The sequence below is a fragment of the Macrobrachium nipponense genome, chromosome 14 (assembly GCF_015104395.2).
Source record: "Macrobrachium nipponense isolate FS-2020 chromosome 14, ASM1510439v2, whole genome shotgun sequence".
Classification (NCBI taxonomy): domain Eukaryota; kingdom Metazoa; phylum Arthropoda; class Malacostraca; order Decapoda; family Palaemonidae; genus Macrobrachium; species Macrobrachium nipponense.
Window position 1 is genome coordinate 55,730,963 of NC_087207.1, and position 19,756 is coordinate 55,750,718.

General features: G+C 35.6%; 2 protein-coding genes across 2 annotated transcripts in view; one reads left to right on the forward strand and one right to left on the reverse strand.

The window, feature by feature from the left end:
• Positions 1–5,205: 5,205 nt before the first annotated feature.
• LOC135226519 (retinol dehydrogenase 12-like) overlaps positions 5,206–19,756 on the reverse strand; it is a 248,483-nt gene continuing 233,932 nt past the window's right edge. Inside the window, exon 7 of the mRNA XM_064266144.1 lies at positions 5,206–5,380. Coding sequence (XP_064122214.1) covers positions 5,221–5,380 — 160 coding nt within the window. The 3' untranslated portion in view covers positions 5,206–5,220. The remainder of the gene's footprint in view (positions 5,381–19,756) is intronic.
• LOC135226011 (uncharacterized) overlaps positions 15,714–19,756 on the forward strand; it is a 50,446-nt gene continuing 46,403 nt past the window's right edge. Inside the window, exon 1 of the mRNA XM_064265489.1 lies at positions 15,714–15,880. The gene's annotated coding sequence lies outside the window, so the exon portion shown is untranslated. The remainder of the gene's footprint in view (positions 15,881–19,756) is intronic.

The window sequence follows — 19,756 nt, forward strand, 5'->3', positions numbered from 1 at the left end:
ATTGATAACAGCTCTGGAGAGAAAACTAGCAGATCAGTCAGATTATTGGGGCTCTTATGGGATCGAGTTGATGATATCCTATCCCACTAAGCCTCTAGTTTTAGATGGTGAAGGCAATTAACAAAGAGGAATGTTTTGAAAACTATTGCCAGTCACTATGATGTATTTTGGCTTTACTTTGCCCATTCTGAATCGAGCACGGCTCTTTCTACATAAATTACAATGTGATTCGTCCTGTACCTGGGACTCCAAATTGCCGGATGCAGAAATTAAAGAATGGAAAAACATATGTCGACAGGCAAATTCCTCTCCCAACCTCGGAATTAGAAGATTTGTTGGCCAGAGAAATGGAGAATATAAACTGATTGCCTTTACCGATAGCAGTAAGGATATATACGGAACTGTTATCTTTATTCAGGATATCCATTCATTAGAAGTGAACTTTGTTCTAGCTAAGAACAGTTTTGTAAACAAGCAATTATCTGGGAAGAGCATGCCTTCCCTTGAGTTTCAGGCCATTACTTTGGGTGCAGAAATGTTAATAGATATCTATAAGGAATTAACTGGGCCCTCGTGTGTTGAAGCAATCAGCATCAAAGAACTCCATCTGTTTTCTGATAGCTTGGTGTCGTTATCCTGGATTAATTCCTATTGTTATAAATTAGATAAGATGCATAAACACAGCACCTTTATTCGTAATAGGTTAGAACATTTAAGTACCTTGTGTGAGACGCATCCTATAAGATTTCAATTTGTTTCAGGTATTGAAAATCCAGCTGACGTTGTCACTCGTGTAGCTTCATATAAAACTACCGTTAAGTCTAATTTCCTCTCTGGGCCAGTGTTTTTGAAAGAATCTGCTAACTTCTATTCAAGTCGGAGTGATATAATTAATATCATTGTACCAAACCCCAGTGCAAAACCAGTGGATGTTGTTTCGGAGAATTACAATCAAATTAATTTCGGCTCCACCGAAGAGGAATGTGCAGAACATTTAGCTTCAACAGGCGGGTGTTCTGGGTCTTTCAAACCCGGCCAAATTACTACTGGTGCAGCCGGTAAGGGAGAACCGGAGCACTTGGTGACTGTGAACAGGTTTTCCAGTTTGTCGAGGCTTGTATCTGTTCATAGGTACGTTGCTTAAGTTTATTTGGGAGCCTTAAAATGCAAACTTTACTCCAAGCATCCTGAGAGGTATGGAAACCTGAAAGTTCTTGACGAAAACTTATATGCCAGGGCAATGAATTACATTAGAATAGAACAGCACATTTATTTTCCCGAGGTATTCAGGTATTTCGACAGTGATTCTAAGTTCGTTAAAGATATCCCAAACATTGTTAATCAACTCAATGTATATCCTGATAATGAGGGAATTCTAAGAGTGAAAAGCAAATTCTCAAGATGGAAAAATGATAAGAATTACAGATTTCCTGTTTTGGCTCCCTAAGAATAGCTTACATCACAAAATTATTGTTTTAGATTTGCATGAGAAAATGTATCACTCAGGCTGTTACAAGGTTTTGTCTGAATTAAGAAGACAATTTTGGATTCCACACTGTTTCTCTGTTGTGAAACGCATCCTGCAAGAATGCATACTTTGTAGAAAAACTGAAAGCAGAGAGCTATTAAACTAAATCAATCTCCCTACAGGTTATTCAGACAAGAACCACCTAGTGTTCCCTTTCGTACAATATTCATAGATCACATAGGCACTTACTTTGTACTTTACAATGGCAAAAAGGTGAAAAGTCTGGATTCTTTGCATAACTTGCCTTTGGTCGAGGGCTATTAATTTAAAAGTTTGTCTTGACATGACCTCAGGTGAGTTCATTAGAGCTTTACAGCTTCATTCATTTGAATATGGAGTGCCTGAATTATGTTTATCTGATCTTGGTTCATCCTTAGTTGCAGGAGCTAACGTAATTACTGATTTTCTGAATGATCCAGAAACCCAGAATTTTTTTGAAGAACAAGGAGTACGTCCATTAAAATTTGAGCAATATTTTTAAAGGCCATCATCCTCTTTGGGGATTAGTAGAAGTATGTGTGAAGATGGTCCGCCAGTTGCTTCATTGCTCAATCAAGAAAAATGTTCTTCAGTACAGAGATTTTGAGTTTTTTTGTGGTTTTCAACAAACTATTCACCTAGTTATCGAAGGCCTATTGCTTTCTCGGAAGGTCTAAGAGATACCAGTGATGACATAATCCAGACCCTATTACCCCAGAGAAAGTTAATACATGGCTTGGACTTAGTGTCTTTGAATCTTATTCCTGCCATGCAGCCGCTTCACACTAGCAATGATCCTGATTGGTCTTTAAAAACATACTGACCCTATTGATTACCATAAGAACCAGTTATGAGAAACTGAAGAAAGTGCGCACGCATATGATAGAAACCTACAATGCAGAATTTTTTTTGAATAATTTTTTTGATGACTCAGGCTGTCAATGATAAAAAGTAGATATAAGCCTGTTACCCACAAAAAATTACAAGTAGGGGACATTGTACTGATAAAAGAAGAGAATTGCAAACCTACTAATTTCCCATTGGCAGTTGTTAAAGACATTAAAACTAACGTAATTGATGAAGTAACTGACGCTGTTCTGCTTAAAGGTAAAAACAGGGAGATGGTTCGACGCCACGTCACATCTTTAATCCCCATATTAACGCGCAAGGAAATGTCACAATCAAATATTAAAACATTGAAAGATCATATTTCTGTTAATATTACCGATCCCACGGCAAACCTAGGGGAAGATAAGCCCCAGAAAAAAGAGAGGCCCAAGAGGAAGCTGCTGTGCAAAGCATGCAAAAGACTCGAGGTATGATCAGTGACATTAGAGGAACTTTTCGGGAACATAACTGTATATAGTTGGGTTTATTAACTGTACATAATTTTGCTCATTTCACAATTATATATATATATTTTCATATATAATTTGGGATTAGTCCTACATTTACTAAGGATATAAATGTAGAACCCTTGGCCTGGAATGTAAAAGAAAAGGCTGAAATGTTCTAGTTATTCCAGAGTTCTACATTTAACAAAAAATTAAATGTAGAACCCTTGGTGTGGAGTGTAAAGAAATATCTTTATGCTTTTCGTATATTTCTGTTTGTACTGAAAAGTACACTATGTCTTTTGTTTACTTTGATGGTGGTTGGAACTATGGGCATTTGTTTAATGGTAATTTGTTTTATGGTTATAGGATAATTTGCGACTTTGTTTACTATTGAGCCTGAATAGTTCTTGAAACTGACTGTTTGACAGTTAAATATCCACTCACTCTGCCTTTTAAGTATTTATATTCAGCGGTCCAGAATCCAGGCCAGAGCGAGATGCCAGTAGGACAGTTTTTCCAGCGGAAAAAAAAGGGATGTCAGGTCCGGAAAGAGATCAGGATTCAGTCAAAAAAGCGAGAGATCCAGATTCATCAGAGACAGTCAGAAAAAAGCAGTCCGGAGTGGAGGCACCAGACCTTTGAGATTTTCTGACATTATTTTTTACCCTGGAGTTTTCAAGTGTCATGGAGCGATAAACTCCACCAAGGCCGAGCGATAGGATTTCATGTTCGGAGAGAGGCAACACGAGTAACTGGACTTATCATCTTACCACGAAAGACCAGGATCTAAAGAAACGTAAGTCAGTTGAGAGACCTTATGCAGGCTCAAAAGGATTGATCTGTTTCTTAGATATAATTTATGCTTATTATAGTTTAAATTATGGTCGCCAACACGTCGAAAAATTAAAGTAAAGGATTTTATCATTATAATTACCATTATACTTGTGCCTTTGGTTTATAAACCAGTAGAATTTCATTTTGACTAAGATTATCTACGAACGTAATTCAAATATATTTTTTCTTATTTAGTAACGAGTGTTCATTTACGAAATTTACGTTTTCACGAAGCTAGCTTGCTGAATTTCTTTCCCTTTGCGTTAAATTCGTCGATTTATTTCTTACGTTAAATTGATTCTTTTCAAGAGCGTATATTCTTTTTATTATTTTAGGTCCTTTACATATGGTAGATGAGTTACTGTGGAGAGGAAGTGGTGCATACATCCGAAGACAGCTCTTTGGGTGATTTCCTCTCAAGACGAGAAACGGCAGTTCAACATTTATAATTTCACTTATTAAACTCAATAGTTTTCTTCGTCTTTGGTTTAAATCCTCACTGTCAATTCATAATTTTTACCATAAATACTTATAAAAAAAAATTCATGGTGTACACAAATACAGATTCATGTAATAAGATATAAGACATATGCATATGATAATATTCATAAATAATAATGATCGCGTGATATATAATGATACAGTTTTACACTTCAACTCATGAAGATACATATGCTACAGAAAATACTAATGTACTCCTGATAATTGCATAACAAAGATTTACATAATAAAAATCATATTTTAACTGATAAAAATCATATTTTAACTGATAAAAATCATATATGAAGTGATAAAAATCATATATGAAGTGATAAAAATCATATATTAACTGATATATTAACTGCAGTTATTGGTAAGATGCAAGGTATCAGATTGATTATAGGCTACCTGATTTATTTATACATATATATATATTGATTCATATAATTATGATCAATATATCTGCACTTAATACAAATGTTTAACATAAATGACTAATCTAAGTGATTAATTTAGGTGCACTCTAAATAGATTCCTAGTGCGTACACACACAGATATATATTGATTCATTGATTAACTACTATATTCAAATAAGCATGCTAATAGATATATAATGATTGTGATACTGTACGGAATCTGTTATTTACTGATACTTTAGCTATGATACTTATATAGACATTGATCCTTAACTGATACTTTATATCTGGAATACATAGCCAAGGATATACCCACTACACATTTAACTAGCGTTTCGAACAACTTTTCGCCCATTACACAGTTTCAGACAACCACCTAGAGCCAAATGAAATGGCCAATTCCAAATGGTTAAAAACAAGGGGAAATTGCCTGGGCAGGGTCCGACGTTCTATTTTGTGCACATACTTGTTCTCTGCACCCTATGCCATACAAATACGTTCAGGATGAATAAAATCATCCCCAGCACGAGTCCTGCGCCAGCAACGTTGTAGTCAATTCCAACAGCCGCTGGACCATTCTCCATTAAAAACGAAATTAACGCTGGGATACGGGTGATGGTCCAGGAAAACCACGAAATAAGCCTGTTCACTTATGATGGTGCTTATTCCCTTCACATTGTAGGCGGTCGTTACTCCACTGCAGGCGTCCGCAGCGACGAATGGGTTTTGAAGTTGTAGACGATCTGTCTGGGCATGCGACATGAAACTCTCGTACTGCAAGGTGTAACCAGGTTCCGTTAATCAGCCTGTAAATAAAATTATATTTGTTACAAGGGCAAAGTAAATTCAGACAACATCAAAATATGGGAGGGAGAAAGCCGTTAAGGACTAGACTTAACCCACATGAATTTGCTGATATATTATGGAATTCAGAAGAGTCAGCTGTACAAACTTTTTTATCCATGGCATTATAACAATGAGTGAACCTATCCAGGTCTCTGACGACCGTAAAAATATCCATATTAACAGATATCAATACGAACCCCAAAGAAAATTCGATATTACTGGCAGTAAGTTACTAGACAAAGAAGTGGGAAACAGAGCTATTTTTAAGACTGCCAGGCAACATAAGAATCAAAGAGAATATTAATCATGATTCTGTAATTCGCTACGCTTACTGAAATTAAGCTGTGATAAAATCCGATCCTATGTGCCCCTAACAAAAGGTTCATTTTCAAGTTTCTTGCGCACATCCTCTAGTTTAATGATAAAACTTTAATAGGCAGGAGATGCAATGAAAGAACCCACTATGTAACTAATTTCTATATAAACTTTGGGTTTTTCAAGAAAATGTGACATTTTCCCATGAATATGATCTAATTGAATTGTAATATGCTAATGTTGCAAGTAAATATTTCATATCCATAAACTGATACTACTAAAATGTCCGTTTACCAATGTCATAAGCTGATTTATTGACTCTAATTGTCTATGAAGTTCAGAAAAATTAATGCACTTTGATGTTATAGAAATTCTATTCCCTTATTTTGTTCATTAATTTTAAAACGATTGTGATTCTTTAACTAAACTTGCATTGATCACTGTGGATAGACACTTGTACCTAACAACCTGCATTGCCCATGAGAACTTCACGAGCTAAGCATTCCACTCCAGCTGGCTTGTTTTTTGCAAACACAAGACAACAACAGATGAAGCCTGTGCAAGCGGGTTATCGGGGTTAAAAGGAACAATGATGCATGTGCGATTTATACAATGATTCAGCAAAACACGCTAGGCACCTTTAGGACTGATGACATCATCACCTGGCAGGAGACTGCTCTCAAACCAGCTTTAAGAGTTACGTTACTCGCTGTAATAAATATGACTTTAGCACTTTCAAATGATAGCCATGTATAAATTGGATATTTTTTGTTTTAATACTCCACCCACACGAGAAGAATGTCTGAAAAAACAGTACCAAAATTGAACAATATAATATTAGTTTCATGTTGGAAACCTGCAAGATTGTGAAATATATGTAATTACTTATGTTAAATTAGATATTCCTTATTCAAAACTAATGAAAAAGGTTTCCATACAAATTTTATATATACTATTTACCCTGTAAGATCCATATAGGATTATTCACATAGATATACATTTTCACTTCTAGACTTCCTGACTAAAATCTTTTTCTTCTTCTTCTTCATTGACTACAATTATAAATCATCGGAACAGACAGAATGCCAGTAGGTTTTGGTATGTGTTTGAACTTTCAGCTTATTTGTCATTAATATCCCTAGGATACTGAATGGGCTACTAAACTTAGGCGTTAAGTTAGAGTTCAAACCTTTACGCATATATGTTTGGATATTTTATAAACACCTACTGCGTATGGTTATGTTTTGTTTATTGATTTCATCGTGATTCCTTTTCATTATAATTTGTAACCCTTCCAACTTCTTACGGAGTATATTATATCAACTCATACTTCTTTATGTTTGATAAATTAATGGTTGGCCTGAATATGTGGAAAAGTGTTCTAGCGGGCGTACCGTATAAGGTTACTTGCGGTATCATTTCTATAGATACATGATATGAATGATAAAAGTATTTAAAACTGAGAGAACCCTATAATCCAGTTCGGATACAATATCCCGAGTTTAACTCGTAGGACATTGACACTTTCTTATTTATCCATTCTACCAAACCGATTGACTCTGGGTGATAAAATATGGTATTGGTTTTCTTAATACAAAGGAATTCACACAACGAGTCAAGGAAATTATTATTAATTTACACCATCCGAGTCAGAGATTATCATGTGTTGAATTCTGTGTTTACTGATGTAGCACTCATAAATATTCCTAGCGCATTCAATTGCGGTGTTTGTCTTTTGGTGCTATTAATTATATATAACGTGTCAAGGCAACTATTAACACTAAGAGGTGTTTATTTCCTCTGTCAGACTCGTAAAACTCTGTTAATAAATCTACGTGTACTCTTTCAAAGGATTGATTTGGGACAGGATAGTCCCCTACTGACAGGTGTCTTAGTGTGTCCCTTGTTTTCATGACATGTGACAATTAGTTATGTGCTTTTTATACCTGTAAGCATTGTAGGCCAGTAAAATAGTGATTTGGCTTTCTGTGACATAATAGAGAACCCTGGATTTGACCAATGGTTAATGGGATTTTTGGGGGGGAAAAAATGCAACCAGTTTAGGACGATTGGTATGAAAGAGATTATTACTACTACCTGGTTGATAGTCACCTGCAGTGTTCTTCGGGTTTTCCTCGTCACGGACCCACATATATTACCTTTGATTACATAATTCTGCTACACATACTTTAAATATACTTTTGCTTTAGGATTTCCGTTCAAAGCATTTATTGTTTTACTTAGCTGCTGACCCTTGTTTTGTTCAGTTTGTAACAGTTCAGCGCTCCAACCCAGGTCTTCAATGTTCACGCTCTCTTGGGTTAATGAATTTTCTTGTTCAGATACGGTTTTAACAATAGGCCCGCATGTTTCTATATCTTTTAGTCCAACTAATGGTTCCTTACAGGATGGTGCAGGATTGCGGGATAATGCGTCAGCTATGATATTTGCTTTTCCAGGTAGATATCATAACTTGGCTCCAAAGACCTGAATGATCATATGCCACCAAGTTCCTTTGGGACTGTGATTAAAGCCTTTGAAAAACTCAGTAAGGGACTTATGGACAGTAAGGACTTTAACAGGATAGCCGTAGATTATGAACTTGAAATGTACTAGTGAGTTAACGATACCTAGCCCTTCATTGCCTATTACTGCATATTTACTTTCAGATGGCTGTAGTTTACGTGAATAAAAAGCTGTAGGAAAGAACTGTTTATCATATTGCTGAAGTAGTAGCTACCCCTCTTACCCCTTGGTCTGAGGCGTCTGTTGCAATAAAAAAAAATTCCTTATTAAAATCAGGGAATTGTAAGATAGATGAGCTGCATAATTCCAATTTTAAGATATCGAACGCCTGTTGATGCTTTTCAGACCATAATAAATCTACGCCCTTCTTCGTAAGATCTATTAAAGGAGCTGCTGTAATTACGTATAAACTTACGATAGTAATACCCACTACAGCACAAAAGCGCTGTATCCCCTTTACGTTAATAGGTACCGGAAAGTTACGAATAGCCGACACCTCATCATGGACTACTTTAAGACCTTGACTAGACACATAAAACCTAAATAAACATGTTCGGTTTTTAAAACTCACATTAGATATTTTACTCTGAGATTATTTGTCTTAGTCTCTGTAGCACTGGCTCAAGTTTATGCGAATGTACTTCAAAGGTATTAAAAAAGATTACAAGACCAACCATATAGAAATGTAGGGTATCCCCTAAAAAGTCTACAATCCAAACACTATATTAATCATTCTGGTGAATGCAATTGGGGCGCAGCGTAAGCCAGACGCATACGTAAAAATTAATAATGTCCCCTGAGTGTGCTGAAGGCGGTGTATGAGGTACACTCACTTAGCTAATGGTATCTGGTGAAAGCCTTTAAATAAGTCCAAACTGGTGAAAAATTTATTCTGACCTATCAAAGATTAGATATCATCGGTACATGGCACTGGAAGACGATCGGGAATCGTTTCCTCGTTTAAGCAACAGAAATCTACTCAGATACGCCAAGTCCGATCTTTTTTGGGCATGACATTTAAGGGAAAAATTATGTGGGCTATTTGATTTCCTAATGACTCCTATTACTAACATTTTTTTCAACTTCGTCATTTATCTCATTTTGAGATGTCATTGGGAGTCTATACAAAGGTATGTATATAGCTTTATGTTTGTCCTTCGACCGTATTTGGTGTTCAATGACACCCGTTTTCCCCAGAGATCACTCGCTAGTGGAGAAACATCCTGGTATTCAGATAAAAGATAAAAAAAATTTCTGCTGAATCACCTCTGCTTGAATGACTACTGATATTACTTTAGATAGAGTATAAGAGGGATTCATCTACAACTGGTTGGGCGTTATTGAATTTAGCAACAGTAAAAAATACCATATTCATAACTTCCATATCCACGATATATATATATATAGGTTTTGTGGATTACTAGATTGGTATTCGGTTGGTTACAGACTTCAATATTAACTTGTTGCTGTCAGTCAACAGTGTATATTGCTTTGTTCATGGAAACCGTTAGATTTCAGTGTCTGGAAGGAATTAAAATTTTCAGATCCCAGCAAAGTCTTTTTACACGCACTAAGACATTCGAGGGTGCATGCGTCACGAGATTTTGCGTGCAAACTGCGACTGCGGATGTGAGACAAGTGATTGGTTCCTCTGTCACGGGCGGTTTTTCCCCCTGTTGACATTAAGATACGAGAATAAGAATACTATTATTATACATATACACTTTTGTCAGTCTTCTTGCCTGGAGACACAGGTCGGAGAATGGTACTGTGTCATAGTTGACACGGTGGGTATGGAAGACTGACGTTTACGCTGCCTGGAATTAGGGTAGGCCTGTCCTACCTGCTATTACATGATATTCCTTGTGTGTATGGGTCTTACTACTGATGAGGCCAGGTGATGTCTTCCCACCGGGAGGTAACTGAAGTGCTGATTTCCATTTTAGGGGTATTGAAGAAAATTCCTGGTATTCAGCTTGTTTCTTTATTTTTATTAACTCAGTACATCATGCTAAATTTCTCCCAGGCCAAGTCTCCTGGACTTGATTAATTTACCTAGTCTTCAGATCTCCTGGACTAGATTTCTGGACTAGATCCCCTGGACTAGATCCCTGGAAATATTCATTTTATTTAATTTTTGATTTCCAGAAATCAACACAAGTGAGTAGTTTAAAACTACAAAAAAAAATAACTCTTTATACTGAGACTTCAAAAAAAGAAAAATATATAAATTACAGATCACGGGAATTGCTTTTCCTTCATAACAGGATAAGTATCAAACATGGAATCAATTAATAAGTGTAAACCATTTGATACTCTACTCCACACAGTACTAAATACTTGTACACAATGTATGTCAATGGATAAGGTTACCTGAAAGATTTCTGAGAAAAACTTAAAACTAAAATGAGGTAAAATTAGGCTACTAAGGTGCCTTTTAACAGGATAGTCTAGCCTAGGCTTCTTCAGAAATCATTAAGGATAGCCTATGCAAAGTTCACTTGGCTGATTTTTGACTAGGTTACAATATCCCACAAATTAGGCTAAGTTGACATGTCGTCATCTGTGGTCATTCATTTGCTTTGAAACAGTCCAAGCTCCCTGCTTGAGACAACTACCGCCTACGTGATCTGTAGCGTGTCTCATTTGATCACATTCCTGCAAGCAATCTTTTATATATATGGACTAACATTCCATATTTTTATTATGTAAACACTTACACATGAGGGTACAGGCTAAGTCCCATGTAATTAAGTTTTCCATGAATTTATATACATATAGCCTAACTATATTTATCAAAAATAGTCATAATTCCTCATTCAAAAGAATTAGTCTGGGGTAGGCCTTCTTAAATTACTGTATAGCCTAGTCTAAGATCAAGCTCGGCAGTGGAAATTTCCATTTTGTGGTACCCTTTGGCACTGGTACTTGCAAAAACTGTATACAAACAAAACACTTATAAATACTTTTTTAATGTTTTACAATCCTGTCAAACGCTAAGTTACAAATCAAACTAACACAGCAAAATTTCATGACAATTAATGAATGTGAAGTATCATTCACGACAATGGAAATTTTCCTCGTTAAGGCATTGTAACATGTCTGACTGGGCAGGCAACTCTGCACTTGAATTCTCGTCTGCTATTGTTCTTACATGATTGTGATCTGTTCCTACCAATGAACTAATGGTAATATTACAACTTTAAAAGCTTACCTTGCAAGGGATAGATAACCATTTGTATTAACAATTTGGTAAAATAGCCAAAATGAAGAGCGGACAGGTTGACGTCCCCTCACACGAAAGCATTCGTGATTCTTACATGTGTCTTTTAGTGTTACCAAAATGCAGACGAAAGATTCAGGGCAGCGCTCCCATACTCAAAGTGAAAGATAAACATAACAAGGGACTGGCTACACTGCCACACTCGTCCACAACAAAAACGAAAACATTTCACAGTTCCAATCATTTTTACAACAGTAAAGATATTAGAGGAGGATGAAGAATCAATTCCTAAATAAATCATTAATAATTAAAGTAATATTTTTCCCATTACAAAGCTTTTCCCTCGGGGAAGAATTGATTCATGTCCACTCTAATATCAAGGACAACTTTTCCTAACGGAACCAAAAAGCTCCTTAGATGGGTCTGCGACTGCGGAAAAACAAGCAACGATCTCAACTAGAGACTAAAGGGGCTCTTGCAACAACATAACACAAGGATATACTTGAGTACTAAATGGGGACACTACCCTATAGGTGTGCGTTCAATACAGCTTTCCTAATAGCTTTGCCTAGCCTAATACTGGGGTTAGATTGACTCCACTTACACTGGATGTTACATCACTCTGCAACAAAAGAGTTCTCCACATGTGAAGACAGAATTTACTCCTATTGAGGCGTCCTAATGATTATCAAACTCACCAGTGCTATGGCTAGAAACGACTCTAAACTTGAATCTCAAAGGGGTTTGGAAAGTGGTGTACTCTATCCTCTAAGGTGTACCAAACCAGTACTACAAGAGCAAAACTCTGACAATTTCCTATAAGACAAGACCCATAAGACCACAATCACATTCCCAACCAGGGCACTATGTGAATTCTTGTACAAAATGTTTTACATCATTCCTTTGTTCATTACTTGGAATGTGAGACGTATGTGGTGTAGACATTATGGATGGTTGAGTGTTATTATGTTTGGGTGTTAAGTGTTGTACTGTCCCCAGTATTTCAACCAACTTCTGGTCCAAGTCCTTGATTTGATTTGATACATCTCCCACTTGAGACCAAACATCCTGGTAAGATTGAGTGAAGCTCTTAACTGTCTGTAATGTTTGTTGTGTTTCTTGTTCTAATTGAATTAGATCAATATATGATTCATCAGTACCAGTCACCATTGTTACAATACTTCAAACACTTATATATGATCAAATAATAAAATGTAAACTACATTAAGAGACAATACCATACAATCCGTCACTATAGAAATAATGAATGTGCATGTAAAAAATAAGGTCATGACCTTAATCAGACAAAAATAAAAATCAACAATATTGTATTAAAGAAATGCATACAATACGACAAAACATTATAAGTGACCTACATACTATATAGGCACAGTGGGTCTGGATCAATAGCACTGGGCTACAGATCCAACACAGCTGCCATCAAATGTCACGGTAGGATTTTCCCTCACCATGACATTACGATACGAGATTAATAAGACTACTTGTATACATATACACTTGTGTCAGTCTTCTTGGCCTGGAGACACGGGTCGGAGAAAATGGTGACTGTCATAGTTGACACGGTGGTTATGAAGACTGACGTTTTTAAAATGCTGCCTGGGAAATAGGGTAGGCCTGTCCTACCTGCTATTACAATATTCCTTGTGTGTATGGGTCTTATTACTGATGAGGCCAGGTGATGTCTTCCCACTGGGAGGTAGTTGAAGTGCTGATTTCCATTTTAGGGGTATTAAAGAAAATTCCTGGTACTCAGCTTGTTTCTTTATTACTCATTACATCATGCCAAATTTCTCCCAGGCCTAGTCTCCTGGACTTATTAATTTACCTAAAGCTGATTCACTTAAGGTAGATTCTTGAATGAGCCCTATGCTTACGAGACATTTGTTTGGCGGCCGCTGATTGGCTGGTACTGGGAGGTAGGCAGCTTTTCCAGCCAATCAGCGGCCGCCAAACAAACGTCTAGTAGGCATACGGCTCCAAGGATCAATAATCCTTAACCCTTAAGTGAACCAGCTATAGTCTTCAAAACTCCTGGACTAGATCCCTTGCAAGGAATAGATAATCATTTGTATTAATAATTTGGTAAAATAGCCAAATTGAAGGCTGAACCCGTTGCGTCCTTTTCACACGAGAGCATTCGTGATTCTTACATGTGTTGTTAGTGTTACCAAAAGCAGACGAAAGATTCAGGGCAGCGGCCGCTCCCATACTCAGTGAGAGAAAAACAAAACAAGGGACTGGCTACTCTGCCAAACTCGTGTCCACAACAAAAACGAAAACATTTTATAGTTCCAATTACTTACAACAGTAAAGATATTAGAGGAGGATGATGAATCAATTCCTAAATAAATCATTAATAATTCAAGGAATATTTGTCCCATTACAGTGACACGCGTCAGTAGATCAATGTATGTTTCTTCATCCATCCGCAAATAATTACGCCAGTCATCTGGCTCTAATTTCAAATCAACTAGCTAGTTGGTGTGAAAGTTGATCTCTTTTTAGCAACCAGTCCTTCGTCCACTTTGATCGTCTTTTTTTCCTTAGTGCCACCGCTAAGCCAATGGCAATCAAATCTTCCTGGTCGATAGGCATAAGGGAGGCGGTGGTAACTTTGCTACAACGAGAGTCATAATGAGGTTTGATGTGACTGTCTGGTGTGACAGTCTGGCACCTCTTCGAACCGTTTGACAAGCAGGTTTGACAACCGGGTTTGGCGAACCGTTCGAACTTCGTTTGATCATGTAAACCGCCCTTTAAACTATATACATTTTGAGGTGCCTTAACTGCCTGCATTGGATAAAATATATTCAATTCATAGACATGATTATTACTATAAACTAGTTTTTAACGAAGTCTTAATTTTTAAAATAATTTATTTTGAACTTTTGAAATGGAACCATCAGTCTAGTTCGGCCCTTCTTTGAATCGTCTGAGGGACTTGAGGATTAAAATGATGCTTTTAAAAAAGGAAACTCCGTGGGAGGGATAGTTTTATTTTTCGTCGATTTTGGGCATTGTGCCAACTGATAAGAGCTTTTACAAGCGACCCACTAGAAGATTTATACTTATTCCTAGTAACTACAATCCTTAAACAGCCATATAAGTCTCAGTACGCATGAATCGCAGTCACTTTAATTATAGCCACAGGCTAAAATCTATCTTGAAAGAAATTGTGACCATTTACTCGAGTTCTCCTTTTATTTTAACACCGCAGTCTGGAAGGAAAACTGGAATATTCTAAAAAATATAGCGATATGAGCGTAGGAGATCAAAAGCACAATGTTAATCACATACTAATGAAATATTGGAATGTCATTGTCAGCTGGTTCCTACAATAGTTAGATTCATTTCATTCTTTTTAATAATGTCGTAATTGTAAATCAGATGATCTTTGCAGCCACGCGTTGTGAATACTTGTATTTACGTGCTATTACCTAATAATAAATGTATTTTAAAAGCCTCGTTGTCGATACACTTCCAATAATATTAGATTTACAACTCTAGATCATTAACATAATTTCTTTTATTCAAAATAATTGTTCTTTCGGATCTAAATACCCAGGCGCTAAGCATAGGATTGCCCCCACGGTGGCTATTATTTGTATTATGCGTATTGCAAGTGCGCGCGGACGTGCGTGCACTTATCCCTTTTAATTCCCCGCGAGTGGAAGTTATTCCCGTGGCATAGTGAACCGGATATTAAACGAAATCTGTGGTTTAATAATCTGTGAATAAAAAATAGTGACATGTACTATATATGTAACAAAACACACATATCTAATATATATATATATATATATATATATATATATATATATATATATATATATATTATTAGATATCGCTCCTTGACATACCAGAAGATACCCTTTGACATCAAATCTGCACCAAAGAGGCCCCTTTCCTCTAACACGGGGTGATCTCTTTCGACAGACAGACAGACAAACAGAGAGAGAGAGAGAAGAGAATAATTGACAATTCACCATACCAGGCTTCGGTTTACCCTTCTCGCTCCTTTATTTCCAAGAACTCATATCCTTCCCTCTTTTAAGATGCGATCTACAATATCAACTGTGCTTTAAATAACGGAGATAATTACTGATAAATCCTCGATGACGAGTTAATAGGTTAGTAAAAAATGAAATGTGTAACGCACGATTGCTGTACGACATTTGGGCATAAAATAGTCAACCCAAGTCCCAGGGAACGATCTTAGGAGTCATTGCAGGGTAGCCTACAGTGCTGGTAACTACTTGAGCTTAACCACCGCTGGCTCAAGGGGCATAGACTCGCAGGCACAGAAAAGAAAAGAACAAAACTATTGGTCGAGCGATTTGTCAAGCGAACTTGAGTAAGTCGTGGAAAAAGAAAGGTACGTAGGTGTGTGGCTTTTGTCTTACACACACACACACACACACACACATATATATATATATATATATATATATATATATATATATATATATATATATATATATTTAACAAAGTTAAACACTGTATCCGTGTTCTAATATGTTGTAGGAAGCCCACTAAAATTCGGAAAAAATTGAATGTTATATTTAAGCTTTCGGAGAGTACATTCTCTCCCTCTTTCAGAAAGAGAAATAAAAGCTACAAAAACTGAAAACAGCGGTCAAGGTAAAAGAAATCACATACAAGCTTATGGTTGTATCAGAATAACTGCCCTACGGTGGTTTGCCAATCTTGTTTACAACTTAGCTACACTAACTACATGCTTTGTCATAATTGCATTACAGAAAAGGTCCAGTTTAAAATTACTCTTATGTATATTCATAGCGTCAACATTTTGGATTAAAATGGATTCTAAAAGTTTTCTTTTTTCAGTGTTATTAACAACCTTAATGTTTTTCATTTTGTCCAGGTTAACCATATGATTTTTACTTTGTCTATGTTGAAAGAGGGCGTTGTTTTCATCACCTTTCCTTAATGAGTCACGATGTTGTATTTTTCTTCTGTCAAATCAATCGTTTCACCTATATATGTATTACTACATTCTTGGCAGGGAATTTCGTAAATGCATCCTTGTGTTTTGTCTACATTTTTAACATTATTTGTTAAGTACTTTTTAACAGTGTTTGTATTCTTATATACTGGGACAACGTTGCAAAATTTAAAATATTCGTTTATAAGTCCAGGGTTTTCTTTGGTTTGTGGTAAGACTAAAACACTATTATTATTACCTAGGAAACTCCTTTTCTCCCTTGCCACATAATATATTCTACGTGCCTTAAAATGCGCCCTTTGAATAAAATTTGTTTTGTAACCAAGTGCAGTGAAAACATTTTTGATATGATTGATTTCAGTATCTAAAAATTCAACATCACAAAGGTTGTACGCTCTCAAGAATATATTAGAAATAACACCTATTTTGACACCGTCTGAATGGAAAGAAAAAGCATGGATATATGACTCTGCATGGGTCGGTTTTCTATGTACTGCATATTTAATCCTATTATCTTCTGAACGACATAATAAAGTGTCTAAGAAAGGTAACCTGTTATTATTCTCATTTTCTTCTTTAAATTTGATACACTGGTGTAAATTATTCAGTTGAGTTAGTAAATCTTCAACATTAATAAAATCTGGAATCAATGCAAGAATATCGTCAACATAGCGAAACCAAACAATTGGAAAGTTAAAAATGGTGAGTAAAACTTCAGTTTCAAAACATTCCATAAACAAATCTTACCTCCCGACACTTCCCTCGATGTATGGTCTGCCTAAGATTCACAAACCGGAAGTCCCTATGCGGCCAATTACCTCAACAATTGATTCAGTGACCTACAATCTGGCTTGTTGGTTAGCTAAGCATTTATCAAAATGTTTGGATACTATATCAAACTCTCACTTAAAGGACACTTCAGATTTTATTGAAAAGACTCGACACCTGTCGTTAGAAGGAAAGAGGATGATTAGTTCTGACGTGGAGTCCCTTTTCACCAAAGTACCTGTAGATGAATGCATGCGGTTTTTAGAACGCAAAATTGACAGTCTTAATATCGATCTACCTGTACCAAAAAGTGTATTTATTGATCTGATAAATATTTGTATTGAACAGTGTCACTTTGGATGTAATAGTAAATTTTACTCACAGATTTTCGGCTTGCCCATGGGTTCGCCGTTATCACCCGTTTTAGCAAATTTGTTTATGGAATGTTTTGAAACTGAAGTTTTACCCACCATTTTAACTTTCCAATTGCTTGGTTTCGCTATGTTGACGATATTTTTGCTTTGATTCCAGATTTTATTAATGTTGAAGATTTACTAACTCAACTGAATAATTTACATTAGTGTATCAAATTTAAAGAAGAAAATGAGAATAATAACAGGTTACCTTTCTTAGACACTTTATTATGTCGTTCAGAAGATAATAGGATTAAATATGCAGTATATAGAAAACCGACCCATGCAGAGTCATATATCCATGCTTTTTCTTTCCATTCAGACGATGTCAAAATAGGTGTTATTTCTAATATATTCTTGAGAGCGTACAAACTTTGTGATGTTGAATTTTTAGATACTGAAATCAATCATATCAAAAATGTTTTCAATGCACTTGGTTACAATACAAATTTTATTCAAAGGTCGCGTTTAAGGGAGAAAAGGAGCTTCCTAGGTAATAATAATAATGTTCTAGTCTTACCACAAACCAAAGCAAACCCTGGACTTTTAAACGAATATTTGAAATTTTGCAACATTGTCCCAGTATATAAGAATACAAACACTGTTAAAAAGTACTTAACAAATAACGTTAAAAATGTAGACAAAACACAAGGATGCATTTACGAAATTTCCTGCCAAAAATGTAATAAAACATATATAGGTGAAACGACTGATTTTGACAGAAGAAAAAGACAGCATCGTGACTCATTAAGGAAAGGTGATGAAAACAACGCCCTCTTTCAACATAAACAAAGTAAAAATCATATGGTTAACCTGGACAAAATGAAAAACATTAAGGTTGTTAATAACACTGAAAAAAGAAAACTTTTAGAATCCATTTTAATCCAAAATGTTGACGATATGAATATATATAAGAGTAATTTTAAACTGGACCTTTTCTGTAATGCAATTATGACAAAGCATGTAGTTAGTGTAACTAAATTGTTAAACAAGATTGGCAAACCACCGTAGGGCAGTTATTCTGATACAACCATAAGCTTGTATGTGATTTCTTTTACCTTGACCGCTGTTTTCAGTTTTTGTAACTTTTATTTCTCTTTCTGAAAGAGGGAGAGAATGTACTCTCCGAAAGCTTAAATAAAACTTTACATTTTATCCGAATTTCTATATATATATATATATATATATATATATATATATATATATATATAATAACGAATCCCACAGGAAAATGGTAGTCAGAAATCCAAGCGCTTTCGTCTTTACTCAGACATTGTCATGAGTTAATGAAGTACAATTGGAGAGAAAGGTCTTAGGTACAAACAAGATCAAGAATACCAGATGTTTAATTGTCAAAAGGGTAAAAATTAAAAGAGATAATCCAGGATTATCGGATATCACACGGTCACAAACCTAACCGAAATTACAAAATACCTTTACAGTCCAAAACATGTAAAAACTGAATATATTAATTTGTTGCTTATATTTATCTACAACTTTTTTCATAATGAAAGCATCAAGTTTAAATAAACCAAGACTTAAATTTAGAACATTTCTATTATTTGACTTGATAAAACAAGATTCAATGATATTCCTTTTAATTGTGTCATTACATGGGATTAAGGCTTCTTGCTTGACTCCAGTTAATAGGATGGTCTAAATCTCTCATATGTACGAATAATGCATTCGATATGTGCCCAGTTCTCACAGAACATTGATGTTATTAGAGACGTTGTGAAAGAGATTTACCAGTCTGTCCGTAATAGACTTTATCACACTTTTTGCAAGGAATTTCATATATGAAATTCATATTAAAATCAAAATTCAAATTTAAACTATTCAGCTTGTTAATAAAATCAACATTGTTTTTAACATTCGTGTTAGAAATGTTTCCTACCAAAGGAGTGAGAATTTTTACAAGCCATTTAGATAAATTATACGTAACTGAGCCCACTGAACTAATGATTGGTCTGATAGGGTTATTGATTTTATGTGTCTTGACTAAACCATACATATAAGGTAGGGAGGCGCATTGCGGTGTAAACTGTTTAATTAAATGGTCAAAGCCCTTCAAAATGGATTTAATTTGTTTATTAAAATGGGA